This window comes from Puma concolor, chromosome C1 (genome assembly GCF_028749965.1).
Source record: "Puma concolor isolate L17-30 chromosome C1, mPumCon1.1.hap2, whole genome shotgun sequence".
In the NCBI taxonomy this organism is placed as follows: Eukaryota; Metazoa; Chordata; class Mammalia; order Carnivora; family Felidae; genus Puma; species Puma concolor.
The window spans coordinates 42,236,317-42,263,484 of NC_141674.1; the positions used below are offsets into that span (position 1 = coordinate 42,236,317).

A 27,168-nucleotide genomic window follows, 5' to 3' on the forward strand; every position below is an offset into this window, starting at 1 on the left:
CGTTAGTAGGGTGTTCTTTAACCTCCATGCTTTTGGAGGTTTTCCAGACTTTTTTCTGTGGTTGATTTCAAGCTTCATAGCATTGTGGTCTGAAAGTATGCATGGTATGATTTCAATTCTTGTAAACTTATGAAGGGCTGTTTTGTGACCCAGTATATGATCTATCTTGGAGAATGTTCCATGTGCACTCGAGAAGAAAGTATATTCTGTTGCTTTGGGATGCAGAGTTCTAAATATATCTGTCAAGTCCATCTGATCCAATGTCTCATTCAGGGCCCTTGTTTCTTTATTGACCGTGTGTCTAGTTGATCTATCCATTTCTGTAAGTGGGGTGTTAAAGTCCCCTGCAATGACCACATTCTTCTCAATAAGGTTGCTTATGTTTATGAGTAATTGTTTTATATATTTGGGCGCTCCGGTATTCGGCGCATAGACATTTATAATTGTTAGCTCTTCCTGATGGATAGACCCTGTCACTATTATATAATGTCCTTCTTCATCTCTTGTTACAGCCTTTAATTTAAAGTCTAGTTTGTCTGATATAAGGATGGCTACTCCAGCTTTCTTTTGGCTTCCAGTAGCATGATAAATAGATCTCCATCCCCTCACTCTCAATCTAAAGGTGTCCTCAGGTCTAAAATGAGTCTCTTGTAGACAGCAAATAGATGGGTCTTGTTTTTTTATCCATTCTGATACCCTATGTCTTTTGGTTGGCGCATTTAATCCATTTACATTCAGTGTTATTATAGAAAGATATGGGTTTAGAGTCATTGTGATGTCTGTATGTTTTATGCTTGTAGTGATGTCTCTGGTACTTTGTCTCACAGGGTCCCCCTTAGGATCTCTTGTAGGGCTGGTTTAGTGGTGACAAATTCCTTCAGTTTTTGTTTGTTTGGGAAGACCTTTATCTCTCCTTCTATTCTAAATGACAGACTTGCTGGATAAAGGATTCTCGGCTGCATATTTTTTCTGTCTAGCACACTGAAAATCTCGTGCCAATTCTTTCTGGCCTGCCAAGTTTCAAAAGAGAGATCAGTCACGAGTCTTATAGGTCTCCCTTTATATGTGAGGGCACGTTTACCCCTTGCTGCTTTCAGAATTTTCTCTTTATCCTTGTATTTTGCCAGTTTCACTATGATATGTCGTGCAGAAGATCGATTCAAGTTACGTCTGAAGGGAGTTCTCTGTGCCTCTTGGATTTCAATGCCTTTTTCCTTCCCCAGTTCAGGGAAGTTCTCAGCTATTATTTCTTCAAGTACCCCTTCAGCACCTTTCCCTCTCTCTTCCTCCTCTGGGATACCAATGATGCGTATATTATTTCTTTTTAGTGTATCACTTAGTTCTCTAATTTTCCCCTCATATTCCTGGATTTTTTTATCCCTCTTTTTCTCAGCTTCCTCTTTTTCCATAACTTTATCTTCTAGTTCACCTATTCTCTCCTCTGCCTCTTCAATCCGAGCCGTGGTGGTTTCCATTTTGTTATGCATTTCGTTTAAAGCGTTTTTCAGCTCCTCGTGACTGTTCCTTAGTCCCTTGATCTCTGTAGCAAGAGATTCTCTGCTGTCAGCTATACTGTTTTCAAGCCCAGCGATTAATTTTATGACTATTATTCTAAATTCACTTTCTGTTATATTATTTAAATCCTTTTTGATCAGTTCATTAGCTGTTGTTATTTCCTGGAGATTCTTCTGAGGGGAATTCTTCCGCTTGGTCATTTTGGATAGTCCCTGGCGTGGTGAGGACCTGCAGGGCACTTCCCCTGTGCTGTGGTGTATAACTGGAGTTGGTGGGCGGAGCCGCAGTCAGACCTGATGTCTGCCCCCAGCCCACCGCTGGGGCCACAGTCAGACTGGTGCGTGCCTTCTCTTCCCCTCTCCTATGGGCGGGATTCACTGTGGGGTGGGGTGGCCTGTCTGGGCTACTTGCACACTGCCAGGCTTGTGATGCTGGGGATCTGGCGTCTTAGCTGGGGTGGGTAGGCAAGGTGCACAGGGGCAGGAGGGGCAGGCTTAGCTTGCTTCTCCTTAGGTGATCCTCTTCAGGAGGGGCCCTGTGGCAGCAGGAGGGAGTCAGATCCGCTGCCGGAGGTTTGGCTCCGCAGAAGCGCAGAGTTGGGTGTTTGCGCGCGGAGCGAGCAAGTTCCCTGGCAGGAACTGGTTCTCTTTGGGATTTTGGCTGGGGGATGGGCGGGGGAGATGGCGCTGGCGAGCGCCTTTGTTCCCCACCAAACTGAGCTCTGTCGTCCGGGGGCTCAGCAGCTCTCCTTCCCTTTGTCCTCCAGCCTTCCCGCTTTCTGAGCAGAGCTGTTAACTTATGACCTCCCAGACGCTAAGTCGCGCTTGCTGTCGGAACACAGTCCGTCAGGCCCCTCCGCTTTTTGCAAGCCAGACTCAGGGGCTCTGCTTGGCCGGCGAGCCGCCCCTCCGCCCCGGCTCCCTCCCGCCAGTCCGTGGAGCGCGCACCGCCTCGCCGCCCTTCCTACCCTCTTCCGTGGGCCTCTCGTCTGCGCTTGGCTCCGGCGACTCCGTTCTGCTAATCCTCTGGTGGTTTTCTGGGTTATTTAGGCAGGTGTAGGTGGAATCTAAGTGATCAGCAGGACGCGCGGTGAGCCCAGCGTCCTCCTACGCCGCCATCTTCCTCAGGTCTCTGCCTCCATTGTGTATATAAACCACAATTTCTTTATCCATTCCCACCAGCTCTAATCTCACATTCAAACACCACAAGAAGTCTCGGACTTCTTGCGAGATGAGGGCACCCCTCATCTCCCACAGTTTAATTTCTATCTGACCCTATCTCTCATCTTGGAAAACCCAACGGCTCGGTCTTTGTAAATTTTATTTCTCTATCTGTTTCCGTGATGATGTATCCAGTCCTCTGGCCTTAAGTACTATCTCTATACTGATGTCTTGCAAATGTTTTCCTCCAGTCTAGATCCCTCCTCTGTTTTGTACGCTTGAGTATCTTGCTGCCCACTTGACATCTCTGCCTGCATAAGCACCTCAAGCTTAGCAAGTATAACTCTGATCTCCTGATCTTCCCTCAAAACTTGCTCTTCTTGCATCTTCCCTGAGTTGATGGCGCTACCATCCTTCCACTTAACCAGGCCCAAAACTTTTGATCCTCTTTCTTTCATATCTCATGTCTAATCTGCCTGGAAATTCTGCCACCTCTGCCTTCCAGATGTGTCTAGAACCCAACTACTCTCAATCTTTAGACTGGTCTTGGTCTAAGTTATCATCTCTGCTCTGGTTTTGAGTGGTAGCCTTCTAAGTGGTCTTCCTGTTAATACCCTTTCCCCCATCACTCTATTCTCAGTACAACAGTCCTATTGATCCAGTTAAAACCAAGTTAGATCACATCAGTCCTCTCCTTAAAACCTTCCAAAGATCTTTTATCTTAGTCAGAATAAAACTGCAGTGCTCTATACCATTTGTACTTCTTAACCCATTGCCTCTCTAACTTCATTTCTTACACCTCTTTTTTCTGTCATTCAGCTTCAGCCACACTGTCCTTAATGTTCCTTGAAACTGCCAGGCCTGCTATCATCCTACCACCCCAGGGCCATTGCACCAGCTATTTTAAATGCCTGTAAAGTTCTTCCTTAGATATTCCCATGGCATTTCCCTCACTTTTCAATAAGACCTCCCCTGACCATGCTATTTGAAAATGGCACCTGCCTGTCCTCCTGGTCCTGCATCCATGTTTTATTTTTCTGTATACCACTTTATCCGTGTGTAACATTTCATATATTTTACTTACTTAGTTGTTTTTGTTTCTTCCTCCTCTGCACACAAAAATGTAAGTTCTGTGAGGGAAGGAATTTGTTTGTTCCCTACTGAACAAACCAGGTACCTACTGAACAAACTTACATGGTGCCTGGTACAGGTTACATGCTCAATAAATATTTGCTGAATGAATGAGTGAAGGTTCAAAGGTTCATATTTGATGACATGTAGACCCATAGGACTTCAACATGGGTGCTAGCTTCTGGACATAAGTGAACTCCAGCTGATGGAAATGGTAGTCATTTATATTGCTCCAGAATATCTTCAGGAAAGGATATTCCTCTACTATTCCATCATTACTCAACTCAGTGTTCTTTTCAGTTCTATTTTCAACTCAGTTCTATTTTTGTTCCTTTACTCACACTTTCTCTTTATCCAAAGTGTTCTTCCTTTGCACCTGATTTCAAAGCCAGTTCAAATATTATGCCATTTAGGGAACCTTCCTAGAATTCTCTATCCCCCAGACAGTATCACTCTTTCTTTCTTCTGTTTTCTTGGCTTTCTGTACTCATGTAACTTGTATGGCAGAGAGTATGAAACCCTTTCTACTCTGAATCTTGAGCCCTCTGAAGGCAGAGAGTATGCCTTTCATTTTTCATTGTATCTCTGGTGCAGTGCTTTCCTAAATTTTCCATGCCTTTGCAGTGTCTTTCTATCTAAAGTTATTTTAAATTGCTTGATATTATAGAATTAAATTGTTAAAACCTTATTTTATTAGATACCCCATCTATATGACACTGCAATTGTATGTGAACCAAAAAAAATTTTTTAAATCATGCCAACACCATTTACTCTCACTATAACTTCAGGAGTAAGACAAACTCCAAATCCATCCGTATTTAATATGATTTACTAGTTTGTATATTCAGCAGATAGTTATTGAGCATCTACCGTAGGCAGGCCTTATGCCAAGCCAGACAAATTATATAGAAATTGTAGCTGCTCGTCAGGGCCTGCACAAACTTCTCCTGTACATAACAATTCGTCTCCACTTTAAATCAAAAGATTAAATAACTGTCATTTTTTAACATGTGATCGCAGAGAGGAAATTAAAGGACATGGCATGTTGATTCAGAGATGGATTCGATGTTATAACTCCTCACCCATTCCTTCAACACAGTCATTCCTAGAACTGTATTCTTTTAACTGGCTCTTAGAATTTTTGTGGATGGTTAGAATCTGGGGTGGGAAACACAGGAAGATTAAAGCTTTCTGTACTGCTTCACTTGGTATGTTAAAATGGTCTTTTGAGATAAGACCCAGATAGCATTTAGCTCATTTCCTGGCTCATGGTTGACACTGCGTAGATGTTAGCTATTTTGCACATACTATTGTCACAGTAGTTGTTTCTCTCCCTTTTATCAGTATGTCATTTCACTAGCTGTGAGCTCTTAGGAAGGGTCTGAATCCTATTATCTCATAAGAGGTACTTGGTTGAATTACCTGCTACTGATTTTTAGGTTGCTTTACAATTTTATAAGCAGAGTGGAGGAGACAAGCATACAAATTTTATTTACAAACACTTCATCAGTACTTATTATGTTCTTGGTGCTGTTCTAAGCACTTTATAAATATTAATTTACTTAATCTTCATAACTGCATAAAGTAGTTACTTTTATTATCCTCTTTACAGAGGAGGAAACTGAGACACAGGGAAATCAAGTAACTTGCCCCAGGGCACGCGGGGGGTTAGTAGCAAAGCCAAGAAATGCAGGGAGTCTGGTTAATAGCAGTCTTTGCTATTAACCATAAGACAAAGCTGAATGTTGATAATGCAATATATAAGAAATACAGGGTGCTGTGGCAGTTCAAAGAAGGAAGTGGTCATATTGGTGTCTGGAATGAAAGAAGGCTGAATGTAGGAATTGGTATTTTTACTAGGCCTTTTTTGGGGAGATACTTTTTCAGATGCTTGGATATGGGGATAAAAAGGAAGGCTAAATAATATCATATGCAAGAGCTCAGAGATGGGAAATGGTAGCACATCAGGAAGTAGTCCTGCATATAAGGATATGGTAGGAAGGGAAGCAAGGCAGGAAAGCTGGTTTGGAGTGAGAGGACACAATAGAAAAGATTGATATCATCAGAACTTTGTTTTGGTGAATTTGGAAACATTGTGTGGAATGAATCAGAATTGAAAAAGACTGCAGAAAAACCAGGTGTAAGATTATTATGTCCAGAATAGAAGTAGTTAGATCTTGAATTCTGGTGAAGATAAGGATAGATATAGGAGATACTACAGAATTTGAATTGATAGAACAGAGAAATAGCACAACTAGAAAGTTGAGTGTTGGGGCGCCTGGGTGGCGCAGTCGGTTAAGCGTCCGACTTCAGCCAGGTCATGATCTCGCGGTCCGGGAGTTCGAGCCCCGCGTCAGGCTCTGGGCTGATGGCTTGGAGCTTGTTTCCGATTCTGTGTCTCCCTCTCTCTCTGCCCCTCCCCCGTTCATGCTCTGTCTCTCTCTGTCCCAAAAGTAAATAAAAAACGTTGAAAAAAAAAAATTAAAAAAAAAAAAAAAAAAGAAAGTTGAGTGTTGATAACTTTATATGACAAATGTTAAGTTTATTTTATGGTCAGCAAAGTCCTTTAAATACTTAGGAAACTCTTCTCTTGGTGTAAATGCACATGATTTTAAGAAAGTAAAAGTATTCCTTTATAAAGAAATGAAGTTTGTTTATCTCATTGGGCTTGAAATTGATATCTAAGGAAATGATTTCTTAGAGGGTAGCTAATTTATTTAGAATGTCTGAATTGAGAATATTTCTTAATCTGCTTAGTATAGACAAAGTTAGAAACCACTTTAGCCTAATGATTTGGAAGAAATAATAGATAAAAACATTCTTTAAAATTTCTGTATATGGGGGTGCCTGGCTGGCTTAGTCGGTATAGCATGTGACTCTTTATCTCAGGGTCGTGAGTTTGAGCCCTACGTTGGGGATAAAGTTTACTTAAAAAAAATTGCTATATGTGATTATATCAGTTTCTTTCATGTGATACAAATATAAATTGTAAGTAAGAGCCTAAATTAGTCTATGAGTTGACTTTGCTAAGTAGGAATCTTCCTGCTGACTTTTACCCTGTTTGCAAAAGACTTAAATGTAATCTTTGGAAAACCCTGACAGAAGTAGTTTGAATTAGTGAGATTGATAAATATCAGTGTGAGAGGAATATATTCAGTTACTATTGGATGCCTCTGGTGATATAATAATATATTAAAACACTAAATTTTGCAAGAGTTATAAACATAACAAAGTAAAGTCATGAGATGATGATATCTTAGAATTGTATTGGTATAGATCTAGGAATAAATTTAACCAAGGAGGTAAAAGACTTATACTTTGAAGAGTATAAAACATTTCTGACAGAAATTGAAGAAAACCTAAATTAATGGGAAGACATCTCATGTTCATGGATTAGAAGACTTAATATTGTTAAGTTGTCAGTATTATTCAAAGTGGTTCTACAGATCCCATGTAAGCCCTATCAAAATAGCCATGGCTTTTTTTTTTTCCCAGAAAAGAAAAAGCCAGTACTCAAATTCTTTTGGAATTGCAAGGGGCTCCAAAGCCAAAATAATCTTGTGTAAGAACAAAATTGTAGTAGTTACCCTTCCAATTTCAAAATCTGCAGGGCTGTAGTAATCAAAATAATGTAGACTTAAGAATCTAGAAATAAATCTGTACATTTATGGCCAGTTGATTTTGACAAAGGTGCCAAGACCATTTAATGGTGAAAGAATAGCCTTTAGCAAATGGTTCTAGGACAACTGGATTTCCACATATAAAAGAATGAACGTGTACCTCTACTTCACACTGTGTACAAAATTTAACTCAAAGTGGATCAGTGACCTAAATATAAGAGCTAAAACCATGGAGCTCTTTGATAAAAACATGAGGGTAATTTTCCATGACATTGGATTTAGCAATAAATAATATACCAATAGTACACACAACAAAAAAAATAGATTGGACTTAATAAAAATTAAAATCTTTTGTGTATTGAAGGACATTAACATGAAAGTGAAAACCTACACATGGGAGAAAATATTTGCAAATCATGTATCTGACAAGGGTCTGATATGTAGAGAATATATAAAGAAGTCTTTTAACTCAGCAACAAAAGACAATCCCATTAAAAAAGGCAAAGGGCAACTTTTTTTTCTAGATATGTTTCCTGAGGCAAGAGAAGCAAAAAGCAAAAATAAACTATTGAGACTGCATCAAAATAAAAAGCTTCTGTACAACAAAGGAAACAACAAAACTAAAAGGCAGCCTACAAAATTGGAGAAGATATTTGCAAATGACATATCTGATAAAGAGTTAGAATCCAAAATATACAAAGAACTTGTAAAACTCAACACCCAAGAAACAATCCAATTAAAAATGGGCTGAAGACATGAACAGACGTTTCTCCAAATAACACATATAGATGGCCAACAGACGCATGTAAAGCTCTTCATCACTTAGCATCAGGGAAATGCAAATCAAAACTACAGTGAAGGATTACCTCATACCTGTTACCTCATACCTCATACCTGTTAGAATAACAGCCACTGTGGAAAACAGTGTGGAGGTTCCTAAGAAGTTAAAAATAGAACTACCCTATGGTCCAGCAATTGCACTACTGGGTATTTACCCAAATAAAAAAAACATGAATTCAAAGGGATACATGCACCCTATGTTTATAGCAGCATTATTTACAATATCCAAAGTATGGAAAGAGTCCAAATGTCTATCGACTGATGAATGGATAAAGAAGAGTGGTATATATATACTACAATGGAATATTTCTCATCCATAAAAACGAATGAAATCTTGTCATTTGCAAGGACATGGATGGAGCTAGAGAATATAATGCTAAGCAAAATAAGTCAGAGAAAGACAAATGCAGTGTGATTTCACTCATGTGGAATTTAAGAAACAAAACAAATGAGCAAGGGGGAAAAAAAGAAATCAAGAAACAGACCCTTAACTATGGGGCGCCTGGGTGGCTCAGTCGGTTAAGCGTCCGACTCTGGCTCAGGTCATGATCTCGCAGTTTGTGAGTTTGAGCCCCGTGTTGGGCTCTGTGCTGACAGCTCAGAGCCTGGAGCCTGCTTCGGATTCTGTGTCTCCCTCTCTCTTTGCCCCTCCCCTGCTCATGCTCTGTCTCCATCTGTCTCAAAAATAAATAAAACATTAAAAAAAAAAAAAGAAACAGACCCTTAACTATGGAGAACAAACTGATGGTTACCAGAGGGGAGGAGGATGGACGCATGGGTTACATAGGTGGTGGGGATTAAGGAGAACACTTGTTGTGATGAGCACTGGGTGATGTACGGAATTGTTGAATCACTAAATTGTACACCTGAAACTAATAAAACACTATATCTTTTAAAAATGGGCATAGGACTTGAATAGACATTTCTCCAAAGAAGATATTCAGATGGCCAACAAGCAAATAAAAAGATGCTTAACATCATTAGTCATTAGGGAAATGCAAATCAAAACCACAGTGAGGCACTGCTTCACACCTACTAGGATGGCTATAAAACAACAACAGAAAATAACAAGCGCCAGCAAGGATGTAGAGAAATTGGGACCCTTTTGTGTTGCTGGTGGAAAATGGTTCATCCACTATGAAAAAGTTTGGCAGCTCCTCAGAAAGTTAGACATAGAATTACTGTATGACCCCGCAATTCCAAAGAATTGAAAACAGTTACCCAAGTATATGTACACGTACATTTATAGTAGTACTATTTACAGTAGCCATAAGGTGGTTATAGCCCAAATGTCCCTGGTTGGATGGATAAACAAATTGTGGTGTGTGTGTATATACATACACAATAGAATGTTATTTGGCCATAAAATGAAGTGAAGTATGATACATGCTGCACCATGGATGAGCTTCTAAAACATTATGTTAAAGTGAAAGAAGCCAGGGGCGCCTGGGTGGCTCAGTCGGTTAAGCGTCCGACCTCAGCTCAGGTCACGATCTCACATTCCATGAGCTCGAACCCCGCGTCAGGTTCTATGCTGACAGCTCAGAGCCTGGAGCTTGCTTCAGATTCTGTGCCTCCATCTCTCTGCCCCTTCCCTGCTTGCTCTCTTTCTCAAAAATAAATAAATGTTTAAAAAAAATTAAAAAGTGAAAGAAGCCAGACACGATGGTCACATATTATATGGACCTGTTTGTGTAAAATGTCCAGAATAAATGCACAGAGAATGCAGATTGGTGGTTAGGATTGGGAGAAACAGGTTAGAGGAACGTTTTTACTTTGGAGTGATTGAAATGTTTTGGAACTAGATAAAGGTTACTGTTGCACACCATTGTGAATGTATTAAATGGCCCTGAATTGTTCAACTTTGAAATGGTTAATTTTATGTATGTGAATTTCATCTCACATTATTTTGTTTTGAGTGTAATGATACAAGAATATAAAAAGGTATCAGAACACTCATCTGGTATTTTTCACACTTAGTACTGCAGTTTGTAATATAAGAGGAAGAGGGGAGTAAAACAAAAGTTTTGGACTAGATTTTTGAAAGATTAAAGCCATTAAAGGATTGGACTGCAAAGGCGGACAAATGGCATGGCATTAAGGAAAAAAGGGAACTAAAAAACAAATTATCGCTATCCTGTTTCAACCAGAAGCCAGAGTTTAGCACCAAAATAATGTTAAGTTCAGATTTGTTTACTATACAAAATGGTGGCCTGTGAGTTTTTTCAGGTTAGGTGCAGAATTACTATCTTAAATCTTGTGATCAGAACAAAGCATTTGTTAAAAAGACTGTCCTTTTTCCAATGGATTTTCTTTCTTGCTTTATTGAAGATTAGTTGACCATAGAGTTGTGGAGCCATTTCTGGGTTTTCTATTCTGTTCCATTGATCTGTGTGTCTTTTTTTGTACCAGTATCATACTGGATTGATAACCACAGCTTTGTAATATAGCTTGAAGTTTGGAATCATGATGCCTCCAGCTTTGCTTTTCTTTTTCAGGATGACTTTGGCTATTCGGGATCTTTCCTGGTTCTATAGAAATTTTAGGATTGTTTGTTCTAGCTCTGTGAAAAATGATGATGTTATTTTGATAGGAATTTCATTAATTTTGTAGGTTGTTTTGGGTAGCATAGACATTTAAACAATATTTGTTCTTCCTATCCATGAACATGGAATGTGTTTCCATTTCTTTGTGTCCTCTTCGGTTTCTTTCATTAGTGTTCTATGGTTTTCAGAGTACAGATCTTTTGCCTCTTAGGATAGGTTTAGTCCTAGGTATCTTATGGTTTTTGGTACAGTTGTAAATGGGATCAATTCCTTGATTTCTCTTTCTGCTGCTTCATTATTGATGTATAGAAATGCAACAGATTTTTGTATGTTGATTTTGTATCCTGCGACTTGACTGATTTCCTGTATCAGCTCTAGCAATTTTTTTGGTGGAGTCTTTGGGTTTTCTTCATAGAAAATCATATCGTCTGCAAATAATGAAAGTTTGACTTGTTTGCCGATTTGGATGCCTTTTATTTCTTTTTGTCTAATTGCTGAGGCTAGGACTTCCGTTACTATGTTAAATAGTGAACACCCCAGTCTTGTTCCTGACCATAGAGGGAAAGCTCTCAGTTTTTCCCCAGGGAGGATTACATTAGCTGTGGAAAAAAAAAAACAGTCTCTTCAACAAACGGCATTGGAAAAACTGGACAGCAATGTGCAGAATGAAACTGGACCACTTACTTACACCATACAGAAAAATAAATTCAAAATGGATGAAAGACCTGAAGGTGAGATAGGAAACCATCAAAATGCTAGAGGAGAATACAGGCAGCAATCTCTTTGACATTGGCTAGAGCAACTTCTTACTAGACACTTTGCTGGAGGCAAGGAAAACAAAAGAAAAATGAACTATTGGGACCTCATCAAGATAAAAAGTTTCTGCATAGTGAAGGAAACAGTCAATAAAACTACAAGGCAACCTTTGGAATGGGAGAAGATATTTGCAAATGACATAGTTGGTAAAGGGTTGGTGTCCAAAGTCTATAAAGAACTTAACAAACTCAACACCCAAAAAACAAATAATCCAGTTAAGAAATGGACAGAGGACATGAAAAGACATTTTTCCAAAGAAGACATCCAGAAGACTAATAGACACATGAAAAGATGCTCGACATCCCTCATCATCAGGGAAATAGAAATCAAAACCATGATGAGATTCTACCTCACACTTTTCAGAATGGCTAACAGGAGACAACAGGTGTTGGTGAGGATGAGAAGAAAGGGGAACCTCTTGCACTGTTGGTGGGAATGCAAACTGGTACAGCCATGTTGGTGGGAATGCAAACTGGTGCAGCCACTCTGGAAAACAGTATGGAAGTTTCTCAAAAAAATTAAAAATAGAACTACCCTATGACCCAGCAATTACACTACTAGGTATTTACCCAGAGGATACAAAAATACTGATTTGAAGGGACACATAGCCACATTATGGAAAGAGCCCAAACATCCATCACCTGATGAATGGATAAAGAAGGTGTGAGAGAGAGAGAGAGAGAGAGAGAGAGAGAGAGAGAGAGAGAGAGTGTGTGTGTGTGTGTGTGTGTGTGTGTGTGTGTTGGAATATTATTCAGCCATCAAGAAAAGAATGAAATGTGCCATTTGCAATAATGTGGGATGGAGCTGGAAAATATTATACTAAGCAAAATAAGTCAGAGAAAGACAAATACCATATGATTTCACATATATGTGGAATTTAAAAAACAAAACAGATGAACAGAGGGGGGAAAAGAAAGAGGCAAACCATAAAACAGACTCTTAACAGTAGAGAACAAACTGAGGATTGATGGAGGGAGGTGGGAAGAGGATGGACTAGATGGGTGATGGGCATTAAGGATGGCAGTTGTGATGAGCACTGGATGTTATCTGTAGTGATAAATCACTAAATTCTCCTGAAACTAATATTACACTATATATTAACAAACTGGAATTTAAACAAAAACTTGAAAAAAAAAAGAACAAAGCAACATATTAGTGATTTCTTAGAAGATTTCAAACAAATTAGTAAAACTAAGAAACAATGGAGTATATTTCTAGAGGAAAACCCTCACTCCTTTGTGCAAATATGAAAAAATAAGGCAGATGCACTTACATATGGGACATTCTTTTGACTTAGAATTTCAGTGAATATGTCCTCAGAGAATCTAGTGGGTAGGAGGAATTACTGTAATTAACTAAACTAATGTTACTTGAGTTCAGTATAGCAACAAAAGGACCAAAAAAAAAAAAAAATGAATGCAAATATGTCTTGTGCTTATTTAGGTTATAATATAAATCACCTATAAAGTGTAAAGAGAATTTTTGTATATGTTGATTTCTTTTTTTTTTTTTTCAATGTTTATTTATTTTTGAGAGAGACAGAGCACGAGGAGTGGGGAGGGGGAGAGAGAGAGGGAGACACAGAATCCAAAGCAGGCTCCTGTCCCTGAGCTGTCAGCACAGAGCCTGACGTGGGGCTCAAATCCATGAACCATGAGGTCATGACCTAAGCCAAAATCGGATGCTTAACTGACTGAGCCACCCAAGTGCCCCTATATGTTGATTTTTTTTTATTTTTTATTTTTTATTTAAAAAAAATTTTTTTAACGTTTATTTTTGAGACAGAGAGAGAGACAGAGTATGAACGGGGGAGGGTCAGAGAGAGAGGGAGACACAGAATCTGAAACAGGCTCCAGGCTCTGAGCTGTCAGCACAGAGCCCGACGCGGGGCTCGAACTCACTGGCCGCGAGATCATGACCTGAGCGAAGTCGGATGCTCAGCTGAGCCACTCAGGCGCCCCGATTTTTTTTTATTAATGGTGACTGATGTTCACTTTGTTTTCATTATTTAGTAGCCTCTTTGTCACTTTAATAGATAATAATATTGGTTTTTTTTGCCTTTGAGAAGATAAAAGAGTTGTGCTGTGTGAGACCCCCAAAAGTGCCCATTTTTGGCAGAATAAGAAAGTTAATCTTGCATTTGATTACAGATGATGAAAGCCATGAACAAGTCCAATGAACATGTCCTGGCAGGAGGTGCCTGCTTCAATGAGAAGGCAGACTCTCATCTGGTGTGTGTACAGAATGATGATGGAAACTATCAGACCCAGGCTATCAGTATTCACAATCAGCCCAGAAAGGGTGAGTATTTGAGGTGATTGACATGGTAAGAATATAAAGTTGTACTGGACATGGGAAGTTGGATATCTCAGCCCCATAACTCTCACTTTCTAGCGAGGTGAATTTTTAAATTCACTTTGATGAATTTAACCTCTCCATCCTTATTTTCCAAGATTATGTTGACTCCCCAAATAGCCAGACTCAAAGTTGCACATGGAATCTCTATTATTGAGGAGAACATGTTGAAAATTCTGCATCGGGATATTGTCATGGCCAGAACTGGTATTTGAAAGTAGGAAGACTAGGCCCCTTAGTGAGAATATACTTAGGTAGGTTTGAAACTTGTTGGATGACCATATCTAAAGAATGTTAATTAATAGGTTGACTGAACTCTGAAAGAAGGCTTCTTGGTTCAGTGGCACTCATGCTTATCACTTAGGAGATTGTTAGAAATGAAGGATCTGTACCCAAGATCTGCTAAATTACAATTTGCATTTTAATAAGGTCCCTGTGTTAAATGCACATTGAAATATAAGAAGCACTGTTTAAGGTGGCATTTCTTAAGATGTCTTATCAGGTTCTAGGGTGTTAAAAAGTACTCACATAAATGAAAGTCTTGCTTATTAGTACATTTAACTGATATTCCTGGGTTACAAGTTTAAACAGATTTCTTCACTATAGGACTTTTCAGAGCCTTTCACAAGGTGATATGATTTGCGTTTTTCCAAAAGGAAGATAGTGCCTGGCCCTTTGCAAATTTAGTTGACCATGAATCTGGTTTTTCCTCAGAACATCTTCCATAACTAACTTTCTTTAGTATGCCTTATGAAACACTTCTCTAGTTGACAGTGACATAGGTCACTGTCCAATATATTTTATAAATCAATTGTTTAGTAAAAGCATAAAAGGTCTTTGTCACATGTATATTCAACATATATCCAAAATAAGGTAGGTGATAAATCCACAATGCTCTCTGTTAGATCACATCTGGAATATTTGAAATAAGTTCTGGATATCATTAATGTAATTGATGATATCCATTGATAAAACTGCAGCTTCTTCTAAGGATGGTTCAAGACCTGTGAATAATCTGGAAACTAGGTCAAAAGAAGACCTTTTGAATATAGTATGAATATGTAATCTGGAAAAGTATAGATTGGCAGAGGGTGAAAAATAGCTGTCTCTATTTTTAAGGTTTTCCAGTGTGTGGAAATAACATCCAGCTTATTCTCTATAGCTACAAAAGGCCAGAACCAGCACTACTGGGTGAGAGTTAAAAGGATCTAGGTCTAGACTCAGTTTGAGAGCACATTCTGTAAGGCTGAGAGTTATCCAGAAGTAGAAGGGGCTGCCTAGTGCCATTGTGGGCTCCTTGTCACTAGAAATCTTTGACAAAGCCTGGATGTTTACCTGTTAGAGATATTGCAGGGCCAATGGGCAGAAAGGTGGATTAGCTTAGTCCAGTTTAAGATGTGGAGGAACATAGAGGCTTCTGGCTGGCTCAGTTGGTGGAGCTATGCAGCTCTTGATCTTGGGGTTCTAAGTTCGAGCCCCACGTTGGGTGTGGAGATTACTATAAAAAAAAAAATAAAACCTTGGGGCATCTGGGTGGCACAGTTAAGCATCCAACTCTTGATTTCAACTCAGGTCATGATCCCAGTATCATGGAATCAGGCCCCACATTGAGCTCTGCCTGCTTAGGGTTCTCTCTCTCCTTCCCTCCCTCCTTCCCTCTCCCCTGTTTGTATATGCGTACTCTCTCCAAGTAAATAAATACGTAAATAATTTTTTTTAAATCTTAAAAAATGATATGGAGGAGTGAAATTTTCTTAAAGCTAAATGTAATTAAATATTCTTTTTTTCATGAAGAGGTAATGGTAATGTGTTGGTCTTTTCAATAGGTATTTATTTATTTATTATATTTTTTTAAAAGAAATCCACTCATAAATAAAATGGTTGCCAACCATATCTCTATCTTCAAAATATATTTTATCTGAAAAATAAAGGTATTAGATCAGCCATCACTTTTCTGTGAATGGCTAGGTGATATATTAGGTATTGCAAGCCTGTGGTCTTTGTCCCCAATTACTCAACTCTGATATACTTCAAGCACTGCCATAGACAATATGTAAGTGAGTAGAAATGGCTGTGTTCCAATAAAATTTTATTTTCAAAAACAGGCTGCAGGCCAAACAGGCTGTAGTTTGCCGAGCCCTAGACTGGACCACTAAGATTCCTTTGCTTGTAAGATTCTTTAATTCTTGATTGGAGGGAGAGGAAAACGAAATGGGGAGTGTATCTTAAAACTTCATTCCCAAAGCATCAGAATTACTGGTTACTTGTATATTGTGGTGTATAGAGTCGTTGTTTTTTGTTTTCTGTATGATGATGGTTGGGGTTACCAGCTACCAAATATTTCAGTATTGTTCTGAGTCTTTTGATCTCAGGGCCTATCTTTACTAAACTATTTATATTACTATTTTAGTGACTGGTGCCAGTTTCTTTGTGTTCAGTGGTGCTCTGAAATCTTCTTCCGGATATCTTGCCAAGTCCAGTATTGTGGAAGGTAAAGAATAAGTTATTTATTGCCTGTGTTTAGTTCAGGCCTAATTATACAACTTAAAAAGCAAGGGATGTTGGGGTACCTGGCTGGCTCAGTTGGTAGAGGATGCGACTCTTGATCTCCAGTCGTAAGTTCAAGCCCCATGTTGGGCATAGAGCTTACATAAAAAATAACAATAATAATAAAAGTTTAAAAAAAAATAAAAAACAAGGGATGTTAAGTGAAACCATAACACTTTTACGGTAGACTTCTTACTCCTATTATGTATCCAATAGCATCTTACTTTTCAGCTAATTAATACTGTCATATAGGTACTTAGGTCTCCAAAGAAGGAAGTAAGTGGTACAGATCTCATGGGACAGTGACAGAAAAATTAAGAGATGGCCTTTCAGAGCTCTGGGAGAGGGTACCCAAGGGGACATAGTCTGAGTTCAAATATATCACTGGGCTCATATCTGTAAACTTGTAGATGAAGTTCAGTCTGGCTTAACTCACAGGAATGTGCATTCATTATTTGGGGTGCAGAATGGTATGTGCTTGCTGCTGGTTTCCTATAATTAGATTAGACATGACACATATCCTGAAGAAAGCTTATTAAATGAGAGTTAATGAAAGGCTGATGAGCATACTGTGTATTTTCTTTATCAGTTGATTCTTCCTATATTTTGATCTGGTTACTCTTGTTGCATAACAAATTAACCCAGATCTTAATGGCTTGAAACAATTATTTTACCATGCTCACCGATTGCTCTGGGTCAGAAATCTTGACTGGGTAATGCAGGGACGGCTTGACTATATGTCTAGGGCCTTGGTTGGGGTGACTTGATGGCTGGGAGCTAGAACTGTCTGAAGGTTTATTTATTCCCATGTCTAGGGCCGTGGTATGATTTAAAGACTAGGAGTGGTGACTGGAGTACTCACACTTTGACTCTTAGCATGCCATGGCAGCCTTGGGGGTAGCTGGGCTTCTAACTCCAGCCACATGTCTAGCAAAGGGCAGAAGCCATGTTGCTTCTTATGACCCAGTCTTGGAAATCACACCGTATCACTTCCGCCATACTCTAGTGTTGGAAATAGTCATAAACCTTCCCAGATTCAAGGGGAGAAGAATTAGACTCCATTTCTTAATGGGGAATTGGGAAGCTTTGTGAGAAAGCACGTGAGGTTGGAGATATCGTGGTCACTTTTGGAAAGGACAGTCTGCCACATATGACATGTTTTCATTCCCGAAGTAGCCTAACTCCAGCCCCTAAGAGCAGTCCTTCCTGGGGGTGGAGTCCAGGGTGTTAACTGAAATACATAGACCATCTTACATATGTTAATAGATACTGGCTTTGACTTCCTTTACTGGTAAGCTTAATAAAAAAGCAAGTGAAGAGCAAAGTACATTACTATTTTACAACTAAATTTCACAACTTTGACCAGCAAGTAGAAGCATGCTGTTAAAAAGTTAAGAAATCTAGGAGTTAAATAATCATTTGGTCTTAAGTGACTAATTAGTACCTATGTGATCAAGTATTGACTACATTCAAAATGTGTCTTGACAAGATGATTAAAAAACACCTTTTAAATGTTGTGGAAATGATCATTTGAATGGACACAGATCCTTACAAATGCGATGTGTTTAAAAGTTACGTCTATATCTTTGGATTAGGAAATTTTTAGTTCTTGTATTTCACTCTGTGTGTCAGTTGAGCAATTAGCTGCTAGGAAATTTTTATGAAGCTTTTTAGAAATTATCTTCGTTGACAAAATTTTGTGTCAGTGAAGCAGGGCAGTTGCTCCACATGTGACAACTTTCACACTGAATTTCGGTGTCTGCCTTTGACTTGGGTAGGTAGCAGCCCCCATATAGTTACCATGTGTTGGCTACATGGTGGCCCATGTGAAGCACATGTGGTAGGTTTGCCCTGTTGCTAGCCAATACATGGATTTATCGCTTCTCGCACCACTGTTGTTTATTCAGTGATTTATTTAACAAACATTTCCTGGGCATTTACTGTATGCCAGGAAATCATAGTGAGGTGAGAGAGACAGAGGTGCAAACACAGAAATATGGTTAGAGCATGATAAATGCAAGAGTGAGAACAGGAACAAAATGTTCTGTCAGTCCAAAAGAGGGATGTGACCATGTGTAAATCTCCCCTTGAGCAGTCTCAGGAGAACTCAAGCTGTGTCTGAAGTGAAATCGGCAGGCAAGTGTTTTAGGCAGAAGCGATCTTGGCATTTGCTTCTCATAGCACTTTGAAAAGTAAGAAGTTCAGCTCAAAGAACAAAACCTCTTTCTATCTGTCAGCTTTAGAGAGCAGAGCAAAGTTTAACATATAATCCTAGAGGGATTTGCTAGCTGCCAGGCACTGTGATTCATCTGCCCCCTCCCTGGCTTTGCGTTGTTTCCATCTGTATTATCTTGGTGCTGATTCTCAGATGGCGTTATGGTCCAGATCACAGCAGAGAACATGGATGCTTTGAGGCAGGCACTGCGAGAGATGAAGGACTTCACCATCACCTGTGGCAAGGCAGATGCCGAGGACCCCCAGGAGCACATCTACATCCAGTGGGTGGATGATGACAAGAACGTCAACAAAGGGTAAATGTTTCCTCCCTTTCCCCCTTGGGGCATTTAGTTATGGTTTGGGCTCTGGGCTTTGTGTACACTGGTATTTATAACTTTACTGAACGCCCAAAGAGAAAGGACTGTTGTGTATATATAAGATAAAATTTTAAATTTCTAGTTTCTTGGCTTAGTTTCTGAAGGAGTTTCTCTGCCTGTTTTTGAAGAGGGGAGGAGGGAAGGAATTGATGAAACAAAACAGGCCTCTGAAGTTATTGAGATAATAGTAATACCGAAGCCCTTGCTGGTTTTATAAAGAAAGCCCTTTTGCCAACATTGTTTCATTTGCTATAATAACTAGCCTTGTTTTCCCCATATTATAGATGAGTAAACAAGCACCAAAAGGCTAAATGACTCCACAAAGCAAGGAAGTGGCAGGGCTGGGACCTAAAACCACCTCCTGGGGCTTCCAGTCCTGCGCTCTTTCCCATTACAGGCCCGCTCTACTCTGAGGGCTCAAGCCAACACTTTGGAGTCACCTTTGACACTTCTTTTTCTCTCACACCCTGTACCTAACTCAACAGTAAATCCTGGCATTGTTATATTTTATAGTATATATTTGATATATCCTGTTATATTTTGCTTCAGCATATGTCCAGAATCGTACTACTTCTCACTACCTCTACTGCCACCATCCTGGTTCAGGCCACCATCATTTGGTCTGGGTTATTGGTAGGAGCCTTTGACGTGGCTTGCTTGTTTCTAGTCTTGACCTCCTCCTGCCCCCTAACCTAATCTGTTTCCAGTACAGCAGCCAGAGTAATGTCACTTCTCTGCTCAGAACCCACCATTAGCTTCCGGTATCATTCTGCATAAAAGCCAAAGTGTCTAAGGCCTCACACAACCTGTCCACCCTTTTACTTCACAGAAGCAACACCTGCCTTCTTGCCTGAACACGTCAACTCTACTTCTGCCCTCTGGCGTTTGCTGTTACTATTCTTTCACCTTGTACTCTGGCCTTCGATATAAGATAGCCAAATGAATCACCCCCTCACTACCTTCAAGTTTTTTCTAAAATGTGTTTTCTCAGTAAGGCCTTCCCTTGGCCAACCTATCTAAATTATAACCCTCCCGTACATATTTCTTCTCTCCCACCCCCGGTACTTCCTATCCCCCTTCCTTGCATTACATTTCTCAAGAGAACTTATAATTCTCTAACATAAAATATACTTTTACTTATTATATTGCTCCTGGACTATAAACTTCATAACGGCAGGGATTTTTATCTGGTTTATTTATAGCTATATCACCAGAACCTAAAACACTGTGAGGCATCTAGTAGGTGCTTAAAAAAAAAAATGACTATATTATACATCATTGTATTAAGCTTTCTTTTATCCATTCACCCATCCCTTTTTCATTCCTTCCTTCAGGCAATAATTCTATGTGTAGGTCTCTAGAAATACAAAAATGAATTCCACACACTCCCTGCTGATAAGTGGTTCAGTCCTATTTTGAAGATCGTTACAAATAAGTGCATCAAAGTATGGAAGATGCTCATAGAAAACTCTGTAGGAACACAGTGAAGATAAGAAAGAAAAGAGGAAGCTTGGTAGAGGTGGTAGGGTATTCAAGAAGACCTGCATAGAGAAATGGCCGCTGATTGATCTGAATCTGGTAAGATGAGTAGGTATTTGCCACATAGCTGTGGCAGAGTGGGCATTCCAGTCTGAGGGAATAGCAGGAGCAAAGGCAGATTGAGGGCATAGACAACATGGCACACCCGATTTTTAAAGAATCTTTTAAAGCTTTTGTTATTAAACAAAAATCGGTGAGTATATTTGCCTATTTTACAAATAGTCCTCTATCTTCCCATACTTCATTGGAAATCTTAATTTCGAAATCAATTTGTGTTTAGTTGGAAATGAACATGGTTATCAGGACGAAAAAATTGATTACCTGAAAATCTGATGCCATAGGTATCAGTAACTGATAACAAGCAGGTTGCCCCTTCCTACAAGTGCCAGTGGCAGCATCTTAGAAAACAGGACAAGAACTAGTTAGGGAGGACTGTCAAATTCAGGGGTTTAGTTTGTAGTGTATAAATTGAATATTTTCCAGCTTGTCCCTCAGTGTCTGGGTATCCTCTCTAAAAGAGTACTAATCAACTAAGAGTGGCCCTTTTTGACATCATGTCATGAGTTAGAAATTAAATTCAGTGTTGTTTAAATAATTTTAATTCAAGTGAATGAAGTAAATCCCTGATATTGAAGTTTAAGTTCAACTGGATCTTTTTACATGGAGATTAGAAAACACACAGATTTGAATCTTGTTAGGAAGAGTTTGGAGTCTTTGTGACAATTATTTTGAATCCTCATCAGAATGAGTGTCAATCTCTACCTGTTTATACTTGCTATATTTTGGAGAGGAAATGACTATAAAAAATGACCTTTCTGTTTAGGAATCTAGGAGTGATAATTTAGCACTAAATTTGTTGTGATAATAGTATAAATACTTGTTCATGAGCTCACAACAGCACTGTCATAATTAACATACTGGTCAAGTAATTCTTTCAATCAGTAGACATTTATTAAACTCCCATGTTCCAAGCAGTATGTCAGAACTGGGAATACAGCACACAGAGGTGAGTGTATCATGTTCCCTCATCTGAAGTCCATCTGTGAGGCAGATCTGCAAACATGTGTGAGTGTGATTGTTGTCTGGAGCAGCGTGTGTGACAGAGCAGAGGGGAGAGCAAGACTGGGTGGCCGTGCACTCACTGCAGGAAGGAATGCTGGGAGAAGAGGGCAGGTTTGAGTAAACGATTTTTTTACATTGAAAGAACCAGCTCCTGGAATCATGGCTCCTTTTTTATATGTGTTCTTCGAATTATTTCATTGCACAGGACCTTCCCACGAGAGCTCTATTCACGTACATTTTTGTGCAGTGTCTTTCTTGCTGTGATGTGTTGCTCAGATGTGTTCAGCAAAGCACCCAGTGTAATTAGTAGCAAGACTTGATAAGTGAGTCTTCTAACTACAGGAGCTGCTTCCATCTCTTTCCTTTGCCTCTATTGTAGTGTTATAAGTCCTATAGATGGGAAGTCCATGGAGTCTATAACAAGTGTGAAGATATTCCATGGATCAGAGTATAAAGCAAATGGAAAAGTCATCAGATGGACAGAGGTAAGGAAATGAAACTTGGCATTCTTTTTTTTTTTTTTAAAGGCTTGCCTGAAAAACTTATTTTTGAGAGAGAGAGAGAAAGAGAGAGAATGTGTACATGCACACCAGCAGGGGTAGGGCAGAGGGAGGTAGGGAGAGAGAGAGAGAGAGAGAGAGAGAGTGAGAGAGAGAGATAGAGAGAGAGAGATAGAGACAGAGAGAATCCCAAACAAGCTCCACACTCAGTGCAGAGCCTGAAGTGGGTCACAGCTGTGAGATCATGACCTGAACTGAAATCAAGAGTCAGACGTTCAACCGACTGAGCCACCCAGGTGCCATGAAACTTGGCATTCTTGATTCTCTTTGAGCACAACTTTTTGTTAGGCTCAGACATACATTGTGGGCTGATTCTGGAGGATAAGGAAAGAAAAGCTCTCTGTTTACCTTCTATACTCCAATTCCCTCTGGTCTGTCTCTGCTCACCAGGAAGAAATGCCACCAAGTACAGCCTGTAGCAATCTGATGTCTCTTTTTTCTTATGAATGAGCTTTTAGAGATTTGTTTGCATTAGAATTCAAGAAGGATGCATCTCTGAATGGCATATACCATCTTTGCTTTATTCTTTAGAATACTGGACTAGTTATGCTGTACTCACAGTTAAAAGTATCTTAGATAACATACTCTTTAAAAATAGGCTTATGTCACCAATAAGAAAACTAAAGCTCAGATACTCAGCAACTTGTCCAAGATAACAAAGCAAATAAGTAATGGCAAAGTCCTGTTTCAAACCCAGATCCAGCCAGCTCCTAAGCTCTTTTGCACTATGTGTTGCCTTACTTGAAATCTGTATGAGAGGCTAACCTGGGAATGAGAAGAGCAGGGCAGGGACCCTGTATGTGTGTAATATCAGACAAATCGGGAAGTTTATTCTCTGAGAATAAACAGGGAGGTGATAGATCTCTGAATTTCTTTTGAATCTCAGTTGTACTGTATAAAAATAATACATTAAATTCTAAGAACTCTAGAATTCCTTGCAGCTTTAAAAGTCTTAATTTTTAAAAAATGTTTATTTTTGAGATAGAGAGCACAAGTGGGGGAGAGGCAGAGAGAGAAGGGGACAGAGGATCCAAATTGCACTCTGTGCTGACAGCAGAGTGCCTGATACGGAGCTCACACTTACAAATCATGAGATCGTGACCTGAGCTGAAGTCAGACACTTAATCAACTGAGCCACCCAGGCACCCAAAAGTCTTAATTTTTAAAAAAATTCTGACTTCTAGCTTTTCCATTTTACACACAAGGTAACTCAAGCCAAGAGAAGTTCAATGCCTTACCAAAGTTCATTCACATAGCTGGTTTATGAGAGCAGGAGACTAGAAACTGTTCTCTGTTTCTCGACCTGTTATTCCAAGTAACTTATCCTTCATACCACCAGGCTCAGTGTTTTCATATGCAGTTCAGTGGTCTTAGGAGCTTACTTTGTAATGATTATCCCTTTGACACATTTCAAGTAGTGCAGTCTGGACCACGTGGAGCTCCTTACCACTATTTGACCTATTTTCCCTCCCTTTTGCTTGCCTGTAACCCAGTGAGGCAGCAGTGTGACCCATCTCATTTGCATAATGTGAGAAAACAGGCTCCAAGAGACCTGGCAGAGCAGAGACCAGAGGTCTTCTGATGCCCAGTGCAGAGCTCTGCTTGTCATTTCACGGTGCTACTCTCACTAGTACGTGGGTTTCAGGGATGTCCCCTTTGTAGTATTCTTTGTATAAGCCACTTACTGAGCAGTAAGCTAGGGGACAGTATGTATAAGCATGGTGTTTTTGCATATCTGTATCTTCTCTATTATGCTTTTATATAATTTACGATAACCAAGAAGATGGGGCTTTCATTTTTTAAAAAAAAATTTTAATGTTTATTTTTGAGAGAGAGAGATTGAATGAGCGGGTAAAGGGCAGAGAGAGGGAGACAGAGGATCTGAAGTGGGTTTTTTTGCTGACCACAGAGAGCCCAGTGCAGGGCTCGAACTCATGAACCATGAGATCATGACCTGAGCCGGAGTCAGATGCTCAACTGGCTGAGCCACCCAGGTGCCCCAAGACAGGTGCCTTCTATTTTACAAAGGCATAATTGGACATTAAGAAGTCAAAGGACTTGCTCACAACCCTCCTCTATGTGACTAGGACTTGGGTCTCTTAGTTCCAATCTTGCTGTGCTTCTGATTCTGCACTGGCACCTCTGCCTAGCTTGGTGCAAGGACACTAACTCAGTTCCCGCCTCAGCAGTGGCATGGCCATGTGGCAGAACTCTGTAATGAGAGGCAGCAGACTCAGATTCTTGGCTTGGCCTTGCCTCTTTCTCTCAGGATTTTTGTGCACTTGAGCAAGTCACTTCTCTGAGTGATCTGTAACATGAAAGGGTTGGGTCACATAATCTGTAAGAGCTGTCCTCTTAGATTCCAAGATCATTTCCTAAGGAGACTGTGCATGTATAAGGATTACCATTTAGAAGTGCACAGTGCTAAATGTAAGCCTTTTCTGGTTTTGAGTAGAACATATGATTATGACCATGGCTGAAACCAGGGAGATAGATAGGTCTTCCTGCACAGCAGGGGATCGGGGTGCTCATACACAGTGAGCTCATGCACATCTCCTGGGCGCAAGGCTAAAGTCTCTTTTGTTTGGGGGAACAGGTGTTTTTCCTAGAAAACGATGACCAGCACAGTTGCCTGAGTGATCCTGCAGATCATAGCCGATTGACTGAGCACGTTGCCAAGGCTTTTTGCCTTGCTCTCTGTCCCCACTTGAAGCTTCTGAAGGAAGATGGAATGACTAAACTAGGCCTACGTGTGACACTTGACTCAGATCAGGTAAGAAGAGTCTTAGGTAGCCTTGGAAGGTGGGCTTGAGCAGTGTCTGTATTTTCTGACATGTGACTTTTCCTGCATCAACCCAGAGACCTTAATTCTCTGGGCCTTCTGACCTTGCCTGTTAGTCATGTACCTAGATGTGCTGCTTAGTGAGACTCTCTCTGAACCATTTGAATCTTGGCTTCGTCACCTGAATGTCTCCCAAGGACTTACTTGTGAGTGTGGGGTAAGGATGGGAAGTGTGTGTGAGGACTTGCCACCCCTGTATGAATGGCATCAGTGCTCCTCTTTGAGACTCCCCAGTTCCACTCTTCAGGAATTGCTCTGCAGCCTTTAGACAGCAAGTTCCAAGCTGTCCCATATCCTGTTTTGTTTTGTTTTGTTTTGTAAGTTTGAGAGAGAGAGGGAGAGTGCACACATGCGCAAGTGGAGAGGGGCAGAGAATCCCAAGCAGGCTCCGCACTGCCAGCACAGAGCCTGACGCAGGGCTTGAACTCATGCAACTTTCAGATCATGACCTGAGCTGAAGTCAGACGCTTAACCAACTGAGCCACCCACGCGCTCCTATCCTGTTGTTCTTAATCCAGCTGCAGCAGGCTTCTGCTGCTAGGCCTCTGCACCTCTCACTCCTTAAGGTTTTTCTGTTAACATTTCTGTGCCAGTTAGTGGGTGAGGACTTGATGTGTTTCCCCAATAGTTTTCCTGTCAGCTCGGGTCTCCTGTGGCCAGGCTTTCCTTCCTGTCTTACTTCATGTTTCTGTATGCTGTCTGTATAACAGTCCACACCTGCCCTACACCCCCCACCTCCCCCCGCCCAGTCCCTTGTTCCAGTGTCTCTCTCCTGTGGCCTTGAACTCTAATCTCCATTTTGGATTGTTGTGACATGTCCCAACACTGCTCATGCTTTAAGGCAGTGTTGTGTCCCTGTCAGGGAAAATGTGAAAAGTTATGTGTCTGGTTCTACTTCCTGACTAGTCCTCAATCAACATACGTATTTTCTACTCAAGGTCTTGCCTAGTGTGGTACTAATACGCCTATCAGGGTAATACAAATGAGGTATCATGGTCCTTTCTCAAATGATACTGATAACCTTGTGAGAGAATTACCTTACATGCAACAATTAAAGAACAGGCATTTTTTCTGCCTTTTGAGAGCGGGGGTCCTGTTACATTTATCTTTGAATTGCTGTGTATGTAGGTGCTCAGAAAATGGTCTGTGGGTGAACAGATGGACGAGAGAACAAATGTTCAGTTCCTGTTGTTAGGGAGTTAGTTGTACCTTATATATTTTTAATTTGCACAACCAAAGGTTTAGGTATTTCTGATATTCCATACCTCTCTATGCTGCCCCCACCACCCTCTACCCTTTCCTGGAAAACTAAGGCCTTAACAGGTTAGGTGTCTTGCCCAAGTCTCACAGCTACCAAGCAGCAAGGTCAAGGTCAGGATGAATAAGCGACAGTATAATAAATAACAATTCAGGGAAGAGAAGGAGAACCTTGTGTTAACTGCTGTTATGTCTAGTCCATGGCCAAAAAGGACATCTTTTCCAGCTCAGCCTCCTTGGCCCTCAGCCCTCTCAAGAGGCCTTCTCTGTCCAGTAACCTGTCATCTCCTTCTTTCTGCGCTCTAGGTTGGCTATCAAGCAGGGAGCAATGGCCAGCCCCTTCCCTCACAGTACATGAATGATCTGGACAGCGCTTTGGTGCCGGTGATCCATGGAGGGGCCTGCCAGCTCAGTGAGGGCCCCATCGTCATGGAACTCATCTTTTATATTCTGGAAAACATCGCATAGACAGAGGACTTCATTGTTTGTCTGTTGAGACCTGTTACAACAGCAGTCATACCCAAATCATTTGCACTTTAGAACTGGAAGATTAAGCTTTTGTTAACACTATTAAATGGGGGGTGGGGTGGGAATGGGGATTGGGGCCAGGGTGGGAAAGGGTGGTCGGGGGGACAGATGTTCCATAATTCTGAGTCTTCTATGCATCGTCCACCAAGAAGATCTGGGCAGCTTCTGTTACTGCACAAGTTATGCTATCCTTGCCGCTAATCCCCTTCCGTTACTGTTTAGACAAAAATTCTGCTCCTGTTTTAAGATTTAC

General features: G+C 40.4%; 1 protein-coding gene across 5 annotated transcripts in view; it reads left to right on the top strand.

Moving 5' to 3' along the window:
• ZFYVE9 (zinc finger FYVE-type containing 9) overlaps nucleotides 1-26,968 on the top strand; it is a 142,075-nt gene extending 115,107 nt beyond the window's left edge. For 4 of the 5 annotated variants that reach the window (XM_025935335.2, XM_086716980.1, XM_086716981.1 and 1 more), the window contains 6 exons: nucleotides 13,782-13,932; nucleotides 16,397-16,477; nucleotides 18,902-19,064; nucleotides 22,108-22,213; nucleotides 24,885-25,061; nucleotides 26,694-26,968. In XM_025935335.2, the coding sequence (XP_025791120.1) occupies nucleotides 13,782-13,932; nucleotides 16,397-16,477; nucleotides 18,902-19,064; nucleotides 22,108-22,213; nucleotides 24,885-25,061; nucleotides 26,694-26,855 (840 nt within the window). In that variant the 3' untranslated portion in view covers nucleotides 26,856-26,968. The remainder of the gene's footprint in view (nucleotides 1-13,781; nucleotides 13,933-16,396; nucleotides 16,478-18,901; nucleotides 19,065-22,107; nucleotides 22,214-24,884; nucleotides 25,062-26,693) is intronic. The other variant, XM_086716979.1, reaches the window with a different exon arrangement.
• Nucleotides 26,969-27,168: the final 200 nt, after the last annotated feature.